Below are 22,354 nucleotides of genomic sequence, written 5' to 3' on the forward strand. Positions count from 1 at the left end.
CATAGAAATGTCCCTTCCCCCAATAATTTTTCCTCCAAGGAAAGATCCTCCCACGTATCTCCCTCCTCCGACCGCCCCCCCCCCCCCGAAAACGTCTGTATACTTCCCAATAACCAATAGTATATGTAAATAATGGGCATAGTTCAAAACTTCCGGCCCTTCCCATCGGAACTGTGGGGGATTAAGTCATCCTCAAAGACAAATATATTAGATTTTCGACTATGCTGAACAAAATGGCTATCTCAAAATTTGGATTGGTTGACTTCGAGAAAAAAATAAGCGTAGGAGGGAGCCAAGTTGCCCTCCAATTTTTTTGGTCGCTTAAAAAGGGTACTAGAACTTTTAATTTTTGTTTGAATGAGCCCTCTCATGATATTCTAGGACTACTGGGTCGATACGATCGCCCCTGGAAAAAAAAACAATAAACAAACACGCATCCGTGATCTTTCTTCTGGCAAAAAATACAAAATTCCATATTTTGCCGATAGGAGGTAGAAATATCTACAGTAGGGTTTTCTATCACTTTAGGGAGTGTTTCCCCTTTTTTCTAAATAAGGCAAATTTTTCAGGCTCGTTCATTTTGATGGGTAGAACTGAACTTAATGAAACTTATATATTTGTAATCAGCATAAAAATTCGATTCTTTTGATGTATCTACTGGTATCAAAATACCGCTTTTTAGAGTTTCGGATACTATTGAGCCGGGTCGCTCCTTACTAACAGTTCGTTATCACGAACTGTTTGAGCAACATAATCTTTTTATTTCCCAAGCCTAAATTTGGTTCTGTCTTTCCACCTTTTGTTTTTCAATGACAACTATTAATGACCCCAGTATGGTATTGCCATATTACAAAAATTATAAACGGAAATAACTATAAATAGCAATAACAATTATCCATTTTTTTCAGGGAGGACGGTTCTCAAAAAATAACTGTTGAAGTGGAAGCTGATCACTCAGACCTTGATTTTGATCCCGAAAACCCAGAAGCAAGGTAAGGTTATACAAAACCAATCGACTGTTTTAAAGAGATTTTGTGTTTTACTCTAACATATTAACTACTCAACTGCAATTACTCAGAGTTACTACTTTTAATAGTTGGTCACGAGCTCACTTCAGTTTAGTTCAGTTCATTTTACTTAACATCAAAAACATATTTAACTAATATTCAAATACCCGCCCCAAGAAAGATACAAAAAAGCAATTGCGACTGGTCAGGTACATACAAGTTATCTACTAAATAATAATTAATTACGAGGATAAACAAAGGAGCAACAAATAATAATAAAAAAGCACTCGCGACATGGTGTATACATAAAACACATCTACTAACTAATAATTAACTATAAACAAAGGAACAACAAATAATAATAAAAAAACAACTATGAATCTTGGCCTAACAAATATTTTTTTTTAATTTATTCTTAAATAAATCCAGGTGCTCAGCCATCCAAATTCTCTCAGGAACAGGGTTCCACACATTAGGTCCGGAAAATATAGTATGGAAGCCGGCCATGGCGCCATTTCTATTTGGAACAATAAAGTCACTAGCATGACGAATAATAGCGCAAAGACCTATTGTCACTAAAACAATCCCAAAAAACCTCTGGACTAATATTATTCCAGCATTGATAGGCAAAAATTCCTATTTGGTAGTCTTGTAGCTATCCTACGCTCAACACTTGCAGCTTATTGAAGCAAGCTGAAGTGTTATGTATACCTTCAAAATACCCACTAATAAGACGCATTGCCTTATTTTGAGGAGTCTGAACACGTTTAAAACTCACGTAAAAATTGCTTGCCCATAACATACAGCCATACGAAACATATGAATGAATCAAAACATAAGACTCTTTGGGTTAAAATTTTTTTAAAACGACGAATCACTCCAAGGCCACGTGCAATCTTTATTGCGACAAAATCACTGTGGCGTTTCCACGAAAAATTACAATCAATATAAAAACCTAAGTACCGAATTTCCTGAACATAAACTACATGCTTATTATTAAACAGAATTCTACCATCAATATCACTGGGCTTGCCTACTATAGAATATACAATAAAATTAGTCTTAGTAACATTTACTGATAACAAACTCAAACTAGTAAACACATGGAAATTTCTCAGCATACAATTCACTTTCGACACAAGTCTATCCAAACAACAAATAGAAAAGTTAACAACAGTGTCATCAGCAAATGACGTCAAGGAACAATCTGGAAGAAAAAACCTCATACTATCCACATAAACCAGATGCAGAAGTGGGCCAAGGACCGATCCCTGTAGCACATCACACGACACTTGATAAGCGGAAGAAAAAACATCATCAATCATCACTTTAATAGACATCCCATACAAATAACTTTCGAACCGCTTCAAATTCCCTCCTTTAATATCTAAGCAATCTAATCTTTGCAATAAAATTTTCAAATCTACCGTGTCAGATCTTTTTCTAAAATTAAAAAAATACTGTTAGAGGAATTTCACCATTTTCCAAACAATTTTTCACAAAATCAGCAAGATGAATGGCAGCATGACTAGGGGAATGACCCTTTTGAAACCTGAATTGGGTGTCACTGAGTAGGCTAGGCCTATGTTTCATGAGATGGTCATGTAGACGGCGATGAATCACTTTTTCCAAAATTTTCAAAATAATTGCAGTATCTATATTGGTTTCTAGTTTCCGGCATCCGACCTGGCACCCCCTTTCTATAGCGGGATAACTTTAGCTTGCTTCAATGCTTCTGTAAGGGTCGCTGTTTCTATAGATAAATTGATAATATGGAGAATACATGGTACTATATACATTAAAACAGCTTTAAAAGTTTTCTGATTCACCCCATCTATCCCAGCGGAATTCGATTTTATATTTGGCACTATTTTCATCACTTCATTACTTGTGCACTTTTCCAACTGGAATTCAACAGTATCTCCACGAGAGTCCACGAATTCCTCGCTAAGAAAATTTTCCCTGTCACACCTTACACTCTCTTGAACAGACGATCCAACCTGAGAATAAAACTGGTCAAAATAATTCGTGACTACATTCTTATCACTCAAATAACTTCCATTTATATCAATGCAAGGCAACCAACTACTTTTCCGATTTTCCCATAAACTCATTATTAACCTGCCATGTGGCTTCGGTATCTCTTTTACTATCAGAAAACTTTTCTTCAAAATACTTCTTCTTTGCTTGTCTTCTCATACTGTTCACCTAATTTCTCACTCGTTTGAATTCTGCAAAATCTGCGTCATCCTAACTATTCAGAGATTGCTCATAAAACAAGTTCCTTTTTTTATCCTGTCTATTATTGCCTCCATAATCCATGGCTTGCGGGGATCATTCCTCTTTGTTTGGTCAAACGCAAGGGGCATGTTTTCTCATAAATCGGTTGGAAAATATGCATGAACTGATTATACGCTAGAGAAGAATCACAAGAAATCTCCAAGACCGAGTCCCACTCGATACAGATCAACTCCTCTGCAAAGCTACTCAAATTTTGCTTTTTCAGCTCACGTTTCAGTATTTTCTTAGCCGGGATACGTCGTTTTTTAAGACACGTTACATGAGCAATTACAGGAAGATGATCCGAGCCTGGATATATTATCACATCTGAGTCGGTTTGGCTCTGATAGCTAGGTCCCACGAAAACATTATCAATTAAGGTTGCTGAATGAGTAGAGTTTCGGGTAGGTATACAAGTTCAAGGGTAAAGGTCACTTGAAACCATATAATTAAAAAACAATCTAAATTTTCACCTGAAAGATCTAAAAGGTTATAACTAAAATCGCACCTACAAAAAAAATCCATTCTCGCAGATAAAACCAAGCTCATCAACTGATCAAAACCAGCTACAAACTCATACAGGCGAGCATTGGGCGGATTATACACCACACTAATTAAAACCTCCTTTTTTTCAAATTTAAATTCCAAACAAAAACTTTCAATCTTACCGTCTATCCATACACCCAAATCCTCCCTCACCATATACTTCATATTTTTTTTTCTATCACAAATCCCAGGCCTCTCCGGTTCATAGTTGATCGGTTCCAAACCTCAAAATCGTATCCTGGAAAAGAAAAAGCCGAGAGAGATTGGCCAGAACTCAAAAAAGTTTCACAAATAACCATTATACCAAATTTTGAAGAAGATATCTCAATCATCTGCAGAACATCTAAAAATCCCCTATTGAGGTGGCAATTCCTCGTCCTAAAACACATCGACATATCCGAACTAACTTGCGAGGGTAATATGTAAGAACTCTCACAAAGAGGCATTGAATTAATAATAGGCAAATCCTCACTTCCAATTTGAGCCTCTAAATGATCTTCAATACTGAGCGGATTACGCATAAATCTATTCAATGATGAAATATCATTCATCATAAACAAATAAATAAATTAATTTCTCTTTCCTATAAAAAAACAAAAATAGCTTACTATTAAAAAAAAAAAAAACAAACAATAAAACAAAAAACAAACAATAAAACATATACAATCAACTTTTACTAAGACACTAAAGGGTGTCAGCAAGTGAGTGGATTCATGTTGGGTGGCTATCACCCTGCTCACGTTTGTAAACAAGGGCACGATAAGTCCACATGTTTCTTACACCATATCTGTCTCTTGCACCTTCAAAATTACTTTTTTCATTTTTGTGAGGATATTCTGTGACAAATAGGCCCGATTTCACCAGCTTTGATTTCGCTCTGAAAACAGTATACGCCGTATCTTTAATTGCAAATTTAAAAATAACTGGCACAATAGTCGTAGGTCTCTGGATATTCCGGATATTCCAGATTGTTTACCTGGTTATTCAAGAGATAACTTCTTCCTAAAATTTGTGCTTAACTAGAACCCAAGTACTAAAATACTACTTTTATATTTAAATACTACTTGAACTTAAACACTATTCAAATTCAATTTTACACTATTCACTTAAACGAGCTGCCTGTAACATTTATACCCGCCCTTTGGTGTTATTAATTAAAAAAACTTTTTCCACAAAATACGTTTTTCAAAGAAAAGTAAAGGACTCCATTAAACCAAAAATAAGCAAAAATAAAATCAAACAGTCTACCAAGCGTGAAACTACCACAAATCAGCATTGATAAATAAATGAAACCCAAAACGAACAGAAGTTACAATAAATAATCGAGTCAAACTAAAAACAAGCAGAAATTAACATGAGTAGGGCTCAAAATCCCTATGCATTCCCAAGGCCAGAACATAATTTGCACTTTACTGAAAAAATATAATTTTTTTTTGCTTTTATAACTTCAATAAATCAAATAATATTAACATTTTCATTACTAAACATGAGTATATGTATATTAAGCTGACAATGGACATTCATTCGTATTTTTTTCAGTAAGTGCAAAAATTATTATTCAGTAAGTGCAAAAGTGCAAATTATGTTCTGGCCTTGGGAAGGCATAAAAAATAATTTCTATCTGGAAATCAACTACGCTGAACAAAATGGCTATCTCAAACTTTTGATTGCATGTGTTTGGGGAAATGGTAGGCATGGAAGCGGTGTTAGTTGCCTTCCAATCACTTTTGACTATTAAAAAGGGCACCGGCCACTCCAATTTTCAACCGAATGAATCCTTTTCGAGGTTTTTGTGAAAACTCCTTCGATACGAAGTGCCCTTGTCTAAGACCAAGAAAAAAAAAATAATAATACATTGTGCCAACATCGCTCTTTACTTAGGCAGCGCTACTGTGCTGCCTATGAGTGATGTAATATTTAGTTCGTCACGTATTTTTATTAAGCATTCTGTATATGAGGAAATAACTGTATTTTGAATCGATTTGTTTTTTATTCTAATCCGTCCAATAAAAAAAATAAATTGAAAATAAAAATCGTGAGGTCTAAGTGTTTTTATTGTTAAAAAACGGAAAAATTAAGACCTCTATTTGTTTGACGTTGTAAAAAACAAATACTTGATCGATGGTCAGGTGCTTGCAAAAGACCTGATTTCAGGGACGAGGGGCATTATAGGAATGCAAAACTCTAAATCATTGCAATTATAAAATCGCCGAGAATTGGAAAAAGGACGAGAACGAAGACCTCTACCCCTTTGTACGTGACTCTTAAGGATAAGTTTTCAAACAATTGCGCAATATCAAGAAACATTTGCGCTTCATCCAACATTGCCATTATTTTACGGTATGTCAAGCCGTAACTAAGAAGCTCCAATGTAGAGGAAGCATTAAATAATAGCACTGCCATCTCTGAATTGCTTGAAATGTCACAAATGGGCATTACGTAAAATGATTGTGAAGTCGTGATAACTTGGTCTCAAACAGACTTTTATAGTTAGCCTAGTTGTTTTGATAAATCAGTCCGATTTTCATAGGAGTCCCAAGCAGAAGGTTCCTGCATGTCTCAAAATGTGACAGAGCCTCCTTCCATATATACCAACTGGAAATGATAAAGTTGCAACCTTTCATCTCAGAATTTTAATAAACTGATCTAAGGCCACCATGACGTTTTAAATTTTCCACACATTGAAAATTGTTTAAAAAACAAGAAATTAAGGCTACTTATAATTTATTTTTAAGAATTTACTTTAATTTATTTTATACTAAAAATGGAACAAAATTAATCGTGGAAACTCAAAAATATCCTTGAGAAAAAAAATGTAAGGAGATATTCAAAAGAATTAAGTTGAGGATTAACTTGGAACACTTATAGTTATTTTTAACTTTTTTTGTATTTCATTTATCAAAAACAGTTATTTTTAAGAAATAAACCCAAATAAAAATAGACATAAGATCTACTTCTATACTGCACAACTTTCATGCATAAGTTTGCACTCTAAAACTAGTTTAACTCCCCTTTAAGAAGGCTGATCCTGGTTGGTAATGCCTATCCATACTTATGATCAGATACCAATATTTAAATCCTTGCCCCCTCCCTCTTAAGATTTTGTGATTTAACATCGCATCTTAGAACATGGGTTAAATTAAAATGAATGTTATGTTATTTATTTTACATTAATTATTAAAATACGTCCAGAAACACCAACTAAATTTACAAGTGTTAAATTTAAGACATGTAAGTAAATTTGAAACGATTAAACAATTTTGTGACTGAAGTTATTTTTTATCATCTTTTACTGTGAAAATCATGGGGGTGGAGCTTATGATCAAGCTCGCTTGAGTTCAATCTTCTGCTCTGTATGGAGCAGAGGGTATACTCCCTTCCAAAAGTCCCGGTATATTTCTTCAGATCTCGTAAAAGTTGGTTTGGTGAGCAGTAGTGGTACCTTCATAAGTGTCGTATAACCATTTTTTCTGAACAACAGTGTATAGTAGAAATAATAGCATTTTCTAATTATTATTATAGGTATGTAATCCCAAAGGGCTACAATGCAGAACTTTATGGCCTATCAGACTTTACTAGGAACCAATCTGTAATATCGAGAAACTCTAAAAGTCCCACACGAGGTACCATTGATGTGCCATTCCTCATTGGCCCACTTCGTCTAATTATGCTATCACCTGATTCAGATGATGATATTTACGCAACACATGCTATCGCTGAAAGTATCCCCGCAAAGATGAAATTTAGGGTGAGTGACAGGAATTATTTACTTCAGTTTCAAAACTACTTGTTTCAAAGCTACAATTACTTGTTTCAAAGCTACATTTACTTATTTTAAAGCTGCAATTGCTTCTTTCCAAAGCTACAATTACTTGTTTCAAAGATACAATTACTTGTTTCTAAGCTATAATTACTTGTTTCAAATCTATAATTATTTATTTTAAAGCTACAATTACTTGTTTCAAATGTACAATTACTTGTTTCAAAGCTATAATAATTTATTTTAAAGCTACAATTACTTGTTTCAAAACTACGATTACTCGTTTCAAAGCTACAATTACTTTTTTCAAAGATACAATTACTCGTTTCAAAGCTACGATTACTTGTTTCATAGATACAATTACTTGTTTCAAGTAGAGAGGGAGGTGCTACTCCTGTCACTCACCCCTGCTGCCACCTACAACTTTTTTTTACATAATTTATGTCTGTTTGTTGTCAGTGAGAATGAAAAAACTGGATTTTTGTCACTTTGATGGATGTTTCTATGGATGGTTATGTGTGTAGGTCAATTTATTTGATGTTTTTCATGGATGTCAACAGTAATTTATGAATGTTTTTATGGTTTTTGTCAGTGAGAATGAAAAAACAGGAACTTTCTCACATTTATGGATGTCAACAGCAATTCATGTCTACTTTATGGTTTTTGTCAGTGAGAATGAAAAAACAGGAACTTTCTCACTTTTATGGATGGTTATGGGTGTTGGTCAATTTATTTGATGTATTTCATGGATGTCAACAACAATTTATGTCTGTTTTATGGTTCGTTGTCAGTGAGAATGAAAAAACAGGAATTTTCTCACATTTATGGATGTCAACAGCAATTCATGTCTGTTTTATGGTTTTTGTCAGTGAGAATGTACATGCTCAACGCGAATGTTATGAGATTGTTTGGCTAACCTAACCTAACCTGAGAAATTGATTTACATAATCGTTGGGGGAATTATTGGTCCACGAAAGGGGAATTAAGAAACAATCATGGCTTCTTTGATCTTTAGGCTAACCTAACCTGAGAAATTGATTTACATAATCGGCGGGGAAATTATTGATTCCCGAGGGAGAAATTAAGAAACAAACATGGCTTCTTTGATCTTAGATCTGAGGGATAAACGTTCTTTAGGTCAGAGAGAAAAATTAATATTCTATTTTTAAATAGGGATTCATTGATCTTTAGTGTCAGGAATTAGAAATGACATCACTTGTTATCTTGGAATTATGTGGGAGTCTAAAGAGATAGAAATTCTATTTTTAAATACGGCTTCACTGAGCTTTAAGTCGGAAAGATAAATTGATATTCTAACGAGACATTAATAGTGTAGCTAGGAACATTTATGAGATGAAGAGATTAACGTAGGAAAGGGTTTCCTAGAAATTTGAAATGTGACAGCGCAGGGATGCCAAAAACTAAGGAACACACAGAAATTACTTTTAGGGCATTATTTGGGTGAAACCGTTTTAAACATTTTAGGGAATTATTTCGGCGAAACAGTTAGAGACATTTTAAAAGATGATTTTAGAAAAGGTTTTAGAAGAAGTTTTGAGTGTGGTCGTTATAGTAAACAAGTTCTATTTGAATAGTGTCGTGAGGTCCTCTACCCCAACCCCAAAGGGTTCCGATCCCCCCACCCCAACCTCGAAGGAAGCGCCCGGTCCTCAAAGGTCCCCCCAAGCTCCCAAAGGACCACCCGGCCCTCAAGGGCCCCACAGACCCTCAAAGGCTCTCCCCGAGCCCCGGCTTTCGTTGATGTGTGTTGTCTGAAACTTATGATTTGGGATATGTAAATTACTATTTCGGACTTTTCTAAGCTAGATTTCTTAGTCTTTCGTTGGTGTGTGTTGTCTGAAACCTATGATTTGGGATAGATGGATTGCAATTTTTGACTTTTCTGAGCTGGATTTCTGAGCCGTTCATAGTTGTGTGTTGTCTGAAACTTATTATTTGGGATATATAAATTACTATTTCGGGCTTTTCTAAGCTCGATTTCTTGTCTTTCGTTGGTGTGTGTTGTCTGAAACCTATGATTTGGGATGTGTAGTTTGCTATTTGGAATTTTCAGAGCTAGGATTCTTAGTCCATAAAATGTGTTTGTTGCTGAAACCAATAGTTTGGGATGAGTAGTTTGCTATTTCAGGCTTTTATGAGCTAGGTTTCTTAGTCTTTCATAGGTATGTGTTGTCTGAAACATATGATTTGGGATATATAAATTACTATTTTGGGCTTTTCTAAGCTAGATTTCTTGTCTTTCGTTGGTGTGTGTTGTCTGAAACCTATGATTTGGGGTGTGTGGGTTGCTATTTTTGACTTTTCTGAGCTGGATTTCTTAGCCTTTCATAGGTGTTTGTTGTTTGAAACCTATAGTTTGGGATGAGTAGTTTGCTATTTTTGACTTTTCTGAGCTAGGTTTCTTAGCCATTCATAGGTATTTGCTGTCAGAAAATTATGATTTGGGATGTGTAGTTTGCTTTTTGGACTTTTCAGAGCTATGATTCTTAGTCTCTCATAGGCGTTTGTTGTCTGAAACTTCTAGTTTGGGATGAATAGTTTGCTATTTCGAGCTTTTCTGAGCTAAGGTTTCCTACTATTTCGTAGGTGAATGTTGTCTGAAACTTATGATTTGGGATGGGTGGATTGCTATTTTTGACTTTTCTGAGCTGAATTTCTTAGCCTTTCATAGGTGTGTGCTGTCTGAAACCTATCATTTGGGACGGTTAATGTGCTATTTTTGACTTTTATGAGCTAGGTTTTTTAGCATTTCGGCTGTGTGTGCTGTCAAAAAATTATGATTTGGGATTTGTAGTGTGCTTTTTGAACTTTTCAGAGCTAGGATTCATAGTCCTTCATAGGTGTTTATTGCCTGAAGCCAATAGTTTGGGATGAGTAGTTTGCTATTTCAGGCTTTTCATAGTCAGATTTTTTAGTATTTCGTAGGTGTGTGTTGTCTGAAACCTATGATTTGGATTGTGTGGGTTACTATTTTTTGACTTTTCATCGCCAGATTTCTTAGTCTTTCGTAGGTGTGTGTTGTCTGAAACCTATGATTTGGATTGCGTGGATTGCTATTTTTTGACTTTTCTGAGCTGGATTTCTTAGCCTTTCATAGGGATGTGTTGACTGAAACCTATGATTTGGGATGAGTGGTTTGCTTTTTGGACTTTTCAGAGCTGGATTTCTTAGCCGTTCATAGGTGAGTGCTGTCTGAAACCTATGATTTGGGATGGTTAATTTGCTATTTTTTACTTTTTTGAGCTAGGTTTCTTAGCCTTTCATAGGTGTGTGTTGTCAGAAAATTATGATTTGGGAATGTGTAGTTTGCTATTTCAGGCTTTTCTGAGCTAAGGTTTCCTAGTATTTCGTAGGTGAATATTGTCTGAAACCAAAAGTTTGGGATGAGTAGTTTGCTATTTCAGGATTTTATGAACTAGGTTTCTTAGCCTTTCGTAGGTGTGTGTTGACTGAAACTTATGTTTTGGGATATGTAATTTGCTATTTCCGACATTTCATAACCAGATTTCTTAGTATTTCGTATGTGTGTGGTGTCTGAAACCTATGATTTTGGATGTGTGGGTTTTATTTTTTCTTCTTTTCTGAGCTTGTTTTCTTAGCCTTTCATAGGTGTGTGTTGTCTGAAACCTATGATTTGGGATGTTTAATTTGCTATTTTTGACTTTTCTGATCTAGATTTCTTAGCCTTTCATAGGTGTGTGCTTTCAGAAAATTATGATTTGGGAGTTGTAGTTTGCTTTTTGGACTTTTCAGAGCTAGGATTCTTAGTCACTCATAGGTGTTTGTTGTCTGAAACTTCGAGTTTGGGATGAGTAGTTGGCTATTTCGGACTTTTCTGAGCTAAGGTTTCTTAGTATTTCGTAGGTGAATGCTGTCTGAAACTTATGATTTGGGATATGTAAATTATTAGTTCGGGCTTTTCGGAGTTGGATTTCTTAGTCTTTCGTAGGTGTGTGGTGTCTGAAACCTATGATTCGGGATGTATGGCAAGCTATTTTTTGACTTTTCTGAGCCTGTCTTAGATGTGTGTTGACAGAAACTTATGATTTGGGATGTGTAGTTTGCTTTTTGGAACTTTCAGAGCTAGATTTCTTAGCCTTTCATAGGTGTGTGCTTTCAGAAAACTATGATTTGGGAGGTATAGTTTGCTATTTCAGGCTTTCATGAGCTAGGTTTCTTAGCCTTGCGTAGGTGTGTGTTGACTGAAACTTATGATTTGGGATATGTAAATTACTATTTCGGGCTTTTCTAAGCTAGATTTCTTAGTCTTTCGTTGGTGTGTGTTGACTGAAACCTATGATTTGGAATATGTGGGTTGCTATTTTTGACTTTTCTGAGCTGGATTTATTAGCCTTTCGTAGGTGTGTGTTGACTGAAACCTATGATTGGGATGAGTGGTTTGCTATTTTGTCTTTTCTGAGCTAGATTTCTTAGCCTTCATAGGTATGTGGTGTCAGAAAATTAAGATTTGGGATGTGTAGTTTGCTTTTTGGACTTTTCAGAGCTATAATTCTTAGTCTCTCATAGGTGTTGGTTTTCTGAAACTTCTAGTTTGGGATGAATAGTTTGCTATTTCAGGCTTTTCTGAGCTAAGGTTTCATAGTATTTCGTAGGTGTGTGTTGTCTGAAACTTATGATTTAGGAATATGTAAATTACTATTTCGGGCTTTTCTAAGCTAGATTTCTTAGTCTTTCGTAGGTGTGTGTTGTCTGAAACCTATGATTTGGGATGGGTGGATTGCTAGTTTTGACTTTTCTGAGTTGGATTTCTTAGCCTTTCATAGGTGTTTGTTGTCTGAAACCTATAGTTTGGGATGACTAGTTTGCTATTTTTGACTTTTCTGAGCTAGGTTTCTTAGCCTTTCATAGGTGTGTGCTGTCAGAAAATTATGATTTGGGATATGTAAATTACTATTTCGGGCTTTTCTGAGTTGGATTTCTTAGTCTTTCATAGGTATGGGTTGTCTGAAACCTATGATTTGGGATGTGTGGGTTGCTATTTTTTTACTTTTCCGAGCTGGATTTCTTAGCCGTTCATAGGTGAGTGCTGTCTGAAACTTATGATTTGGGATGGTTAATTTGCTATTTCCGGCTTTTATTAGCTAGGTTTCTTATCCTTTCATAGGTGTGTGTTGTCAGAAAATTATGATTTGGGATGTGTAGTTTTCTATTTGGACTTTTAAGAGCTAGGATTCTTAGTCCATCATAGGTGTTTGTTGTCTGAAACCAATAGTTTGGGATGAGTAGTTTGCTATTTCAGGCTTTTCTGAGCTAGATTTCTTAGCCTTTCATTGGTGTGTGCTTTCAGAAAATTATGATTTAGGATATGTAAATTACTATTTCGGGCTTTCCTGAGTTGGACACTTCTAAATTTTTCCGTAGACGATAGGAAAAGTTATACTATGATTGTGATTATTTTCCATGAAGATAAAAAGTTTCCCTTTAATTCTAAATTTTCTTAAATTCAATTTCGACCTCTCTCAAAGAGATGAAAAAATTTTAAAGTCCTGTTCCAAATATTTTCCCGGAAGAAGAAAAGTTCAACTTCGATTCTGACTTTTCTCAATGAAAATGAAATAAGTTATTGATCAAATCTATTTTCCCAAAATAATATAAAAATTTCCACTTCAGTTCAGATTTTTTTCTCAAAGAGATGAAGAAATTTAAAGTTCTGTTCCAAATTTTTCATAGAAGATAGGAAAAGTTATACTTTGATCGTGAATATTCGGGTTCCATTCTGAATTTTACCAAAGAACACAATTCAATTCTAATTTCCCCAATAAAAAATTTAAAGTTCAATTCTAAATTTTTCGGTGGAAGATAGAAAAAATTAATACCATACTTGTGAATATTTTCCCGGAAAATAAAAAGTTCTAGTTCAATTTAAAATTTTCTCGACGAAGTGAAGAAGAATTCAAGTTCTCTTCGGAATTGTACCAAAGAACACAATTCAATTCTAATTTCACCAGAGAAAATAAAAATCTTCCACTTCAGTTCTTTATTTCACAAAGACATTAAGAAATTTAAAGTTCAATTCTAAATTTTTCGGTGGAAGATAGAAAAAGTAATACCATACTTGTGAATATTTTTCCGGAAGATAAAAAGTTCTAGTTCAATTTAAAATTTTCTCAACGAAGTGAAGAAAAGTTCAAGTTCTCGCAAAAAGTTAGGTGTATTATTAGGTTAGGTTAGATTAGGTTAAGTTAGGTTAGGCTAGGTTAGCCTAAGGACGCGCGCGTACGTATGCTAACCTACCCTAACCTAACTTAACCTAATCTAACCTAATAGAAGTTTCAGACAACAAACGCCTATGAGAGACTAAGAATCATAGCTCTGAAAAGTCCAAAAAGCAAACTACACATCCCAAATCTTAATTTTCTGACACCACATACCTATGAAAGGCTAAGAAATCTAGCTCAGAAAAGACAAAAATAGCAAACCACTCATCCCAATCATAGGTTTCAGTCAACACACACCTATGAAAGGCTAATAAATCCAGCTCAGAAAAGTCAAAAATAGCAACCCACACATTCCAAATCATAGGTTTCAGTCAACACACACCAACGAAAGACTAAGAAATCTAGCATAGAAAAGCCCAAAATAGTAATTTACATATCCCAAATCATAAGTTTCAGTCAACACACACCTACGAAAGGCTAAGAAACCTAGCTCATAAAAGCCTGAAATAGCAAACTACACATCCCAAATCATAATTTTCTGACAACACATACCTATGAAAGGCTAAGAAACCTAGCTCTGGAAAGTCCAAACAGCAAACTACACATCCCAAATCATAGGTTTCAGTCAACACACACCTACGAAAGGCTAAGAAATCCAGCTCAGAAAAGTCAAAAAATAGCTAACCACACATCCCAAATCATATGTTTCAGACACCACACACCTATGAAAGACTATGAAATCTAACTCCGAAAAGCCCGAAATAATAATTTACATATCCCAAATCATAAGTTTCAGACAACATTCACCTACGAAATACTAAGAAACCTTAGCTCAGAAAAGTCTGAAATAGCCAACTACTCATCCCAAACTCGAAGTTTCAGACAACAAACACCTATGAGTGACAAAGAATCCTAGCTCTGAAAAGTCCAAAAACCAAACTACACCTCCCAAATCATAATTTTCTGAAAGCACACACCTATGAAAGGCTAAGAAATCTAGCTCAGAAAAGTCAAAAATAGCAAATAAACCATCCCAAATCATAGGTTTCAGTCAACACACACCTACCAAAGGCTAAGAAATCCAGCTCAGAAAAGTCAAAAAATAGCAACCCACACATCCCAAATCTTATGTTTCAGACACCACACACCTACGAAAGACTAAGAAATCTGGTTATGAAAAGTCGGAAATAGCAAATTACATATCCCAAATCATAAGTTTCAGTCAACACACACCTACGAAAGGCTAAGAAACCTAGTTCATAAAAGCCTGAAATAGCAAACTACTCATCCCAAACTATTGGTTTCAGACAAAATTTACCAACGAAATACTAGGAAATCTTAGCTCAGAAACGCCTGGAATATCAAGCTACACATTCCCATATCATGATTTTCTGACAACACACACCTATGAAAGGCTAAGAAGCCTAGCTCAAAAAAGTCAAAAATAGCAAATTAACCATCCCAAATCATAGGTTTCAGACAACACTCACCTATGAACGGCTAAGAAATCCAGCTCTGAAAAGTCCAAAAAGCAAACCACTCATCCCAAATCATAGGTTTCAGTCAACACACCCCTACGAAAGGCTAAGAACTCCAGCTCAGAAAAGTCAAAAAATAGCAATCCACACAATCCAAATCATAGGTTTCAGACAACACACACCTACGAAAGACTAAGAAATCTGGCGATGAAAATTCAAAAAATAGCAACCCCAACAATTCAAATCATAGGCTTCAGACAACAAACGCCTAAGAAATAATAAGAAATCTGGCTATGAAAAAGCCTGAAATAGCAAACTACTCATCCCAAACTATAGGTTTCAGACAACACACACCTATGAGGGACTAAGAATCCTAGCTCTGAAAAGTCCAAAAAGCAAACTACAAATCCCAAATCATAATTTTCTGACAGCACACACATATGAAATGCTAAGAAACCTAGCTCAGAAAAGTCAAAAATAGCAAATTAACCGTCCCAAATCATAGGTTTCAGACAGCACACACATATGAAAGGCTAAGAAATTCAGCTCAGAAAAGTCAAAAATAGTAATCCACCCATCCCAAATCATAGGTTTCAGACAACACACACCAACGAAAGACTAGGAAATCTAGCTTAGAAAAGCCCGAAATAGTAATTTAAATATCCCAAATCATAAGTTTTAGACAACATTCACCTACGAAATAGTAGGAAACCTTAGCTCAGAAAAGCCTGAAATAGCAAACTATTCATCCCAAACTAGAAGTTTCAGACAACAAACGCCTATGAGAGACTAAGAATCATAGCTCTAAAAAGTCCAAAGAGCAAACTACACATCCCAAATCATAATTTTCTGACAGCACATACCTATGAATGGCTAAGAAACCTAGCTCAGAAAAGTCAAAAATAACAAACTACTCATCCCAAACTGTAGGTTTCAAACAACAAACACCTATGAAAGGCTAAGAAATCCAGCTCAGAAAAGTCAAAAATAGCAACCCACACATCCCAAATCATAGGTTTCAGACAACACACACCAACGAAAGACTAAGAAATCTAGTTTAGAAAAGCCCGAAATAGAAATTTACATATCCCAAATCATAGGTTTCAGACAACACATACCTATGAAAGACTAAGAATCCTAGCTCATAAAAGCCTGAAATAGCAAACTACTTATCCCAAACTATTGGTTTCAGCAACAAACACCTATGATGGACTAAGAATCCTAGCTCTGAAAAGTCCAAATAGCAAACTAGACATCCCAAATCATAGGTTTCAGACAACACACACCAACGAAAGACAAGAAATCTAGCTTAGAAAAGCCCGAAATAGTAATTTACATATCCCAAATCATAAGTTTCAGACAACACAAACCTATGAACGGCTCAGAAATCCAGCTCAGAAAAGTCAAAAATTGCAATCCATCCATCCCAAATCATAAGTTTCAGACAACACACACCAACGAAAGACTAAGAAATCTAGCTCAGAAAAGTCCGAAATAGTAATTTACATATCCCAAATCATAAGTTTCAGACAACACACATCAACGAAAGACGGGGCTCGGGGAGAGCCTTTGAGGGTCTGTGGGACCCTTGTGGGCTGGGTGGTCGTTTGGGTGCTTGGGTGGACATTTGTGGATGGGGGGCTTCGTTCGGGGCGGGGGTGGGGGGATCGGAACCCTTTGGGGTTGGGGTAGAGGACCTCACGACACTGTTCAAATAGAACTTGTTTACTATAACGACCACACTCAAAACCTCTTCTAAAATCTCTTCAAAAATCATCTTTTAAAATGTCTCTAACGGTTTCGCCGAAATAATTCCCTAAAATGTTTAAAACCGTTTCACCCAAATAATGCCATAAAAGTAATTTCTGTGTGTTCCTTTGTTTTTGGCATCCCTGCGATGTCACATTTCAAATTTCTAGGAAACCCTTTCCTACGTTAATCTCTTCATCTCATAAATGTTCCTAGCTACACTATTAAGGTTTCGTTAGAATATCAATTTATCTCTCCGACTTAAAGCTCAGTGAAGCCGTATTTAAAAATAGAATTTCTATCTCTTTAGGCTCCCGCATAATTCCAAGATAACAAGTGATGTCATTTCTAATTCCTGACACTAAAGATCAATGAAGCCCTATTTAGAAATAGAATATTAATTTTTCTCTCTGACCTAAAGAACGTTTATCCCTCAGACCTAAGATTAAAGAAGCCATGTTTGTTTCTTAATTCCCCCTTCGTGAATCAATAATTTCCCCGCCGATTATGTAAATCAAGTTCTCAGGTTAGGTTAGCCTAAAGATCAAAGAAGCCATGATTGTTTCTTAATTCCCCTTTCGTGGACCAATAATTCCTCCACCGATTATGTAAATCAATTTCTCAGGTTAGGTTAGCCAAACAATCTCATAACATTCGCGTCGAGCATGTACATTCTCACTGTCAAAAACCATAAAACAGACATAAATTGCTGTTGACATCCATAAATGTGAGAAAGTTCCTGTTTTTTCATTCTCACTGACAAAAACCATAAAACAGACATGAATTGCTGTTGACATCCATAAATGTGAGAAAGTTCCTGTTTTTTCATTCTCACTGACAACGAACCACAAAACAGACATAAATTGTTGTTGACATCCATGAAAAACATCAAATAAATTGACCAACACCCATAACCATCCATCAAAGTGAGAAAGTTCCTGTTTTTTCATTCTCACTGACAAAAACCATAAAACAGACATGAATTGCTGTTGACATACATAAATGTGAGAAAGTTCCTGTTTTTTCATTCTCGCTGACAAACAACATAAACAAATTAATAAAACGCTATTTACATCCATGAAAAACATCAAATAAATTGACAAATACAAATAATCATTAATAGAAATCTCCATAAAAGTGACAAAATTCCAGTTTTTCATTTTTACTGAAGACAACCAGACACAAAGTATGTAAAAAAAAGTTATGCGTGGCAGCAGGGGTGGGTGACACGAGTAGCACCTCCCTCTCTACTGTTTCAAAGCTATAATTACTTGTTTCAAAGCTGTATTTATTTATTTTAAAGCTACAATTACTTCTTTCAAAGTTACAATTACTCGTTCCAAAGCTACAATTACGGTACTTGTTTCAAAGATACAATTACTCGTTTCAAAGCTACAATTACTTGTTTCAAAGATACAATTACTTGTTCAAAGCTATAATTACTTGTTTCAAAGCTATAATTACTTGTTTCAAAGCTATAATTATTTATTTTAAAGCTACAATTACTTTTTTAAAGCTACAATTACTCGTTTCAAAACTACAATCACTTGTTTCAAAAATACAATTACTTCTTTCAAAGCTATAATTACTTGTTTCAAAGCTATAGTTATTTATTTTAAAGCTAAAATTACTTGTTTAAAAGCTAAAATTACTTGCTTCAAAGCTATAATTATTTATTTTAAAGCTACAATTACTTCTTTCAAAGCTGAAATTACTTGTTTCAAAGCTGCAATAACTTGTTTCAAAGGTATATTTATTTGTTTTAAAGCTACAATTACTTGTTTCAAAGCTACAATTACTTGTTTCAAAGCTAAAATTACCTGTTTCAAAGCTATGACTATTTATTTTCAAGCTACAATTACTTCTTTCAAAGCTACAGTTACTCGTTTCAAAGCTACAGTTACTTGTTTCAAAGCTAATAATACTCGTTTCAAAGCTATAGTTACTGGTTTCAAGGCTACAATTTCTTATTTCAAAGCTATAATTACTCATTTCAAAGCTATGGCTCTAACACCAATGGTCTATCAACTATACATTTTCCCATTTTCCCACATCCTTGGAAAAACTGTGACGTAGAGTCCACTTGCTCTCTTTGGTGCTTGATTAGCTCCAAATCAGCCCTCATCTAATTCTTCGAACTTGCGAATTCATTACTAATAACTTCGAATTGCAAAAATTAGGATTTATTGCAAATAGCTTGGCGCAATTGCAGCTCATACAATAACTGATAGACTTTTAGTTCAAGTTATTGAGCTAGGTCTCAACCGCAAAGTACGATACTTTTAATAACACAAAAAAAAACCTGCAGTTACTAGCACGATAAACTATAATAAATTGCTTTGGCGTTAAGGCCAAAAATACCATAAATACCGGACTTGGTCAGACTCGCGTCCAAAAACGTAAATACATGTTTAAATACAAGTTTTCCAATTTCCTGCTATTTTATTCATCCCTATCCAATTTTATAATAGTTTTCCAATTTTATTCATCCCTTTTATTTTCGTAAGCCTTTTATAGATAAGAAGGTCGAATTTCGTCGGCTAGAATTTCTTAAAGCAATCGACAAATTACCTGCTACAGAAGCTTGTACTTTAACCAAAAAAACTGTAATTAGAAAAGATTTTTCCTTTTTATGGGCTTTAAAAAAAAATAGCCCAAAAGCCTCAATACTTTTTTAGGGAATGAACATCTCCATTCAGGGAGTGGGAAGGGCAACATAAAAAATCTAATGGTAACCTCTTAAAATGCTATATATCTGGAACTTACAAATCACGAAATTACCTTGGGCAAGAAGAATCTTTTTAATCACTTTTTTCTATACAGATAATGAAGGATTCAAACCTCGAAATTAATCTGAGTTTTAATTCGACAAAGTTCAACTTAAAATGCGGAAGGGACACTTCCCATCAGGAAATGTTCCTCACCCCTTGAAATACTTCCACCAGTCCACGATATCCACCATAGTTTATCATGGAATTATTTGGAATAATTTACTCTGTAGAAAATATATCATACTTCTTGTAGACAGCAACTCTGTCCGGGACCTTTGAGCCTACTCATTAGTTATTTTTGCTTATTTTTTCTTTATGTCATTTATTCTGTTTGCTTTGGTTTTTTTTTCATCTGCTTTGTAAATTTAAGTATAAGTAAGTTTTCACTTTGAAAAGGAAGGTAAATATTGTAGCCATTATTTTTAGATGCTTAAAACTTCTTGACGTCCATTTATTATTTTCTGTTACGAGTTTTAGAGTTGTATTACTTCTCGTTTAATCAGGGACTAACAAAGAAGGCAAGAAAGATGGATGGATGGATGGATAATAGAAATCTATCAACAAGTGAAATGACATCATTTTTACACACTTCTGAAAAACGCTTATGCCCGTTTTGCCTCTCACTCAGACTATCTGTCTTGGCTTTAACTTAAACAGCTCTTAACTTTTTATTCACTTTTTTTCATAGCTCTTAAATTTTTATTCAGTGGGCTAGGCGGGATTAACTGACAATTTACCACTCTTTTTACAAGTGACAGTACATAACAAGTCAATCTTTAATAAAAATATCTTATCTTAAAAGAATCTTGACGTCACACGACTTTCTTAAGTCTCTCACCACCATCGTAAGGGGATGTAGAGGTACACATTGCCATATGTCTCCTGATAGTTTATCAGTTACAAAGCTTTCGTTGGTTGAAGTTTCTGATCTGGAATCAAACATTTATAGTTTTATGGTCCTTAGCCGTCATCTGGGACACTTTCAACCAGTTTCTGCTGGGTCAAAATTGATGATGATGTGGATAGGCTCAAGGATTATATTCAAAAAGAACAATCTTTGACCAGTCTTTCGTTGGAAAGAGATTGACTGTGAGTTTATGACTTAAATTTCTAGCTTGATTCACAGGAATATAGATTCAAGAGGAATGCTGTCAGCACACCCGTCACTCAGTACGTTGAATTCTTTGGCGGCTAATTGAATATACAAAGGTACGTGGAGACCATCCATTATAAGACATGGCACATAATTTGGGACGGGCATACCTATTTCAAAATCGAAAGGAGTTTGGTGACATATTTTAAGATTCGCTCGAAGTCTAGAAAACTTCCACTTGGGTCTAGACAAACACATTTAACCTCACATATATAGTCCCACAACTTCTTAATCTTTATCACTTGCTCGCATAAAGTTTTCACTCAGATTTTTGACATTTTATTTTTCTATTGGTGTTGAACGATTTTGATGCATTGATTATTTGAAAAAGATTTACATTTTTATTGTGCGTATTTATCCGCTGAATAGTTCTTCTTTTTTTATACAGAGAACCAATGGATCCCTGAAACTCACCAAGGTAGAGATGTCAAAGATCAATGTTAAAACTGCAAGTGTATTCCTGAGTCAAACAGACAACTTCGCCACACGAAAGGAAGAGGCAAATGCCGGACGATTAGCTACTCATGTGACCGCAGAGTTGGGGCGCCTCTTCAGAGGGAAAAGGTCTCCTCTGTTTAAGCAAATATCTTACACATATAGCAAGTTCTTCAATGCATAGATGGGAAATAATTTAAAGAAACAGACCAATAGTGTTTCTACTTTTTAATTTATTACTATGTTTAAAATCGTTTAATCATAAATTATGGAAAAGTTTAACGTTATTATAATTAGTATTTGAACTCATCAGTCCGTTAGTGCAGGGATGTCAAAGCTATTAACTATCTTGGGCTGCATCGATTATACAGCATACAATTAGTCCGTATCAGCATATAATAAAGAAAGATTTAAGGTGATTTAGAGAATCCGTGGAAAAGACCGTAAAGTGTTTATTTTTTAACCTCTCCCTAGAGTTATAGCTTTGAAAATCTTACAGGGTTACTCTAATTTTATACATACCTGTTTCAATTCCTTTCTTTGCAATTTCTTTCTTTGTAATATAGTAATTTTCCGACGGGACACGCATTTTTCCCTTTCATATTTAACTTTTTCATTTCTCTTGAAATTCCACTTCTTATTTTTTTTTCAACCGTAAGTGAGTATCAAGAACCTAATCTGAGGCTAATTGTGTATACACGGAGGTATACCTCTTAACCTCCATATTGTGTCATTAATTCAATCCGTCATAAGACCTGTTAAATTTTATTTATTTATTTAATAACAATTATTGACAAAAATTAACATAAACACATCTCCTCCAAATCCCAGAGCATGACATGGAGGAGGGATAACCAAACAAATAAAAATAAAACAAAACAAAAAAACGAAAAATAAAAAAAATAAAAAACAACTTAACGTAAACCACAGAAGGGGTGTAAAAACAAAACACAACTACAACATCAAATACGCTGC

The 22,354-nt window shown here is 34.9% G+C and overlaps 1 protein-coding gene across 1 annotated transcript in view; it reads left to right on the forward strand.

Annotated features, from left to right (window-relative positions):
• The window catches only part of LOC148953438 (uncharacterized), a 40,053-nt gene extending 18,394 nt beyond the window's left edge, over positions 1–21,659 (forward strand). The window contains exons 5-7 of the mRNA XM_089088538.1: positions 909–992; positions 7,356–7,581; positions 21,333–21,659. Of these exons, the coding sequence (XP_088944664.1) occupies positions 909–992; positions 7,356–7,581; positions 21,333–21,563 (541 nt within the window). The 3' untranslated portion in view covers positions 21,564–21,659. The remainder of the gene's footprint in view (positions 1–908; positions 993–7,355; positions 7,582–21,332) is intronic.
• Positions 21,660–22,354: the final 695 nt, after the last annotated feature.

This window comes from Artemia sp. Qi Xiang Cuo, chromosome 4 (genome assembly GCF_049724085.1).
Source record: "Artemia sp. Qi Xiang Cuo chromosome 4, ASM4972408v1, whole genome shotgun sequence".
NCBI lineage: Eukaryota > Metazoa > Arthropoda > Branchiopoda > Anostraca > Artemiidae > Artemia > Artemia sp. Qi Xiang Cuo.